The sequence below is a fragment of the Pygoscelis adeliae genome, unplaced genomic scaffold (genome assembly GCF_000699105.1).
Source record: "Pygoscelis adeliae isolate BGI_AS28 unplaced genomic scaffold, ASM69910v1 Scaffold294, whole genome shotgun sequence".
NCBI lineage: Eukaryota > Metazoa > Chordata > Aves > Sphenisciformes > Spheniscidae > Pygoscelis > Pygoscelis adeliae.
Genome location: NW_008824722.1, coordinates 1,245,269 through 1,246,092, shown reverse-complemented (window position 1 = coordinate 1,246,092; position 824 = coordinate 1,245,269). Strand labels below are relative to the sequence as shown.

Below are 824 nucleotides of genomic sequence, written 5' to 3'. Positions count from 1 at the left end.
GCTCCTTCTCATCGGGAGTGACCATGTCTCCCTCCTCCGCCAGCGGAGCCAGCACGGCAGCAGCCCAGCAAGCGCCGGAAAAGGAAGATGTCAGGGGGCAGCACCATGAGCTCCGGTGGGGGAAACACCAACAACAGCAACAGCAAGAAGAAGAGCCCGGCCAGCACCTTTGCCCTGTCCAGTCAGGTACCTGTAAGCATCCCGTTTCCATTCTCTCTTCCTCCCCCGGGGTGGAGGGGAGGGCTCCCTGCCCCTCCCCTCTCTCTCCAGATGATGGGGAGAAGGAGGGGGTGTCCCAGCTGCCTTCCTTGAGCTGCTTTGCTCCCCTGCAAGGCGGGGTGAGGACGTGCTGCCCCACGCGGTGCCTGAGCCTCGGGTCCTGCGCTGGAGATGAGGAGGTGGCCCTGCAGCTGGGGACAGGGGCTGTGGTGTTGGGGGGGGTCTGGCGGCCCGGGCTCCCCCCACCTCGATTATGTTTCGGGACCGTCTCCCCTTTCAGGATGTGATGGTGGTAGGCGAGCCCACGCTGATGGGGGGGGAGTTTGGGGACGAGGACGAGCGGCTCATCACCCGGCTGGAGAACACGCAGTTTGACGCCGCCAACGGCATCGACGACGAGGACAGCTTCAACAACTCGCCGGCGCTGGGGGCCAACAGCCCCTGGAACAGCAAACCGCCCTCCAGCCAGGAGAGCAAGTCAGAGAACCCCACGTCGCAGGCGTCGCAGTAACGGCCCCCCCGCCGCCCCGTGGACTCAGTCCCAACCGATCTACCTGTACATTTGCAACGGAGAGTGACTGGGAAGCGGCGAGGTACCGGGGGCG

At 65.3% G+C, this 824-nt stretch overlaps 1 protein-coding gene across 2 annotated transcripts in view; it reads left to right on the top strand.

Moving 5' to 3' along the window:
* Window positions 1-752, top strand: part of LDB1 (LIM domain binding 1) — a 4,144-nt gene extending 3,392 nt beyond the window's left edge. Inside the window, exons 9-10 of one of the 2 annotated variants that reach the window (XM_009323244.1) lie at window positions 44-192; window positions 500-752. In XM_009323244.1, coding sequence (XP_009321519.1) covers window positions 44-192; window positions 500-730 — 380 coding nt within the window. In that variant the 3' untranslated portion in view covers window positions 731-752. The remainder of the gene's footprint in view (window positions 1-43; window positions 193-499) is intronic. The other variant, XM_009323246.1, reaches the window with a different exon arrangement.
* Window positions 753-824: the final 72 nt, after the last annotated feature.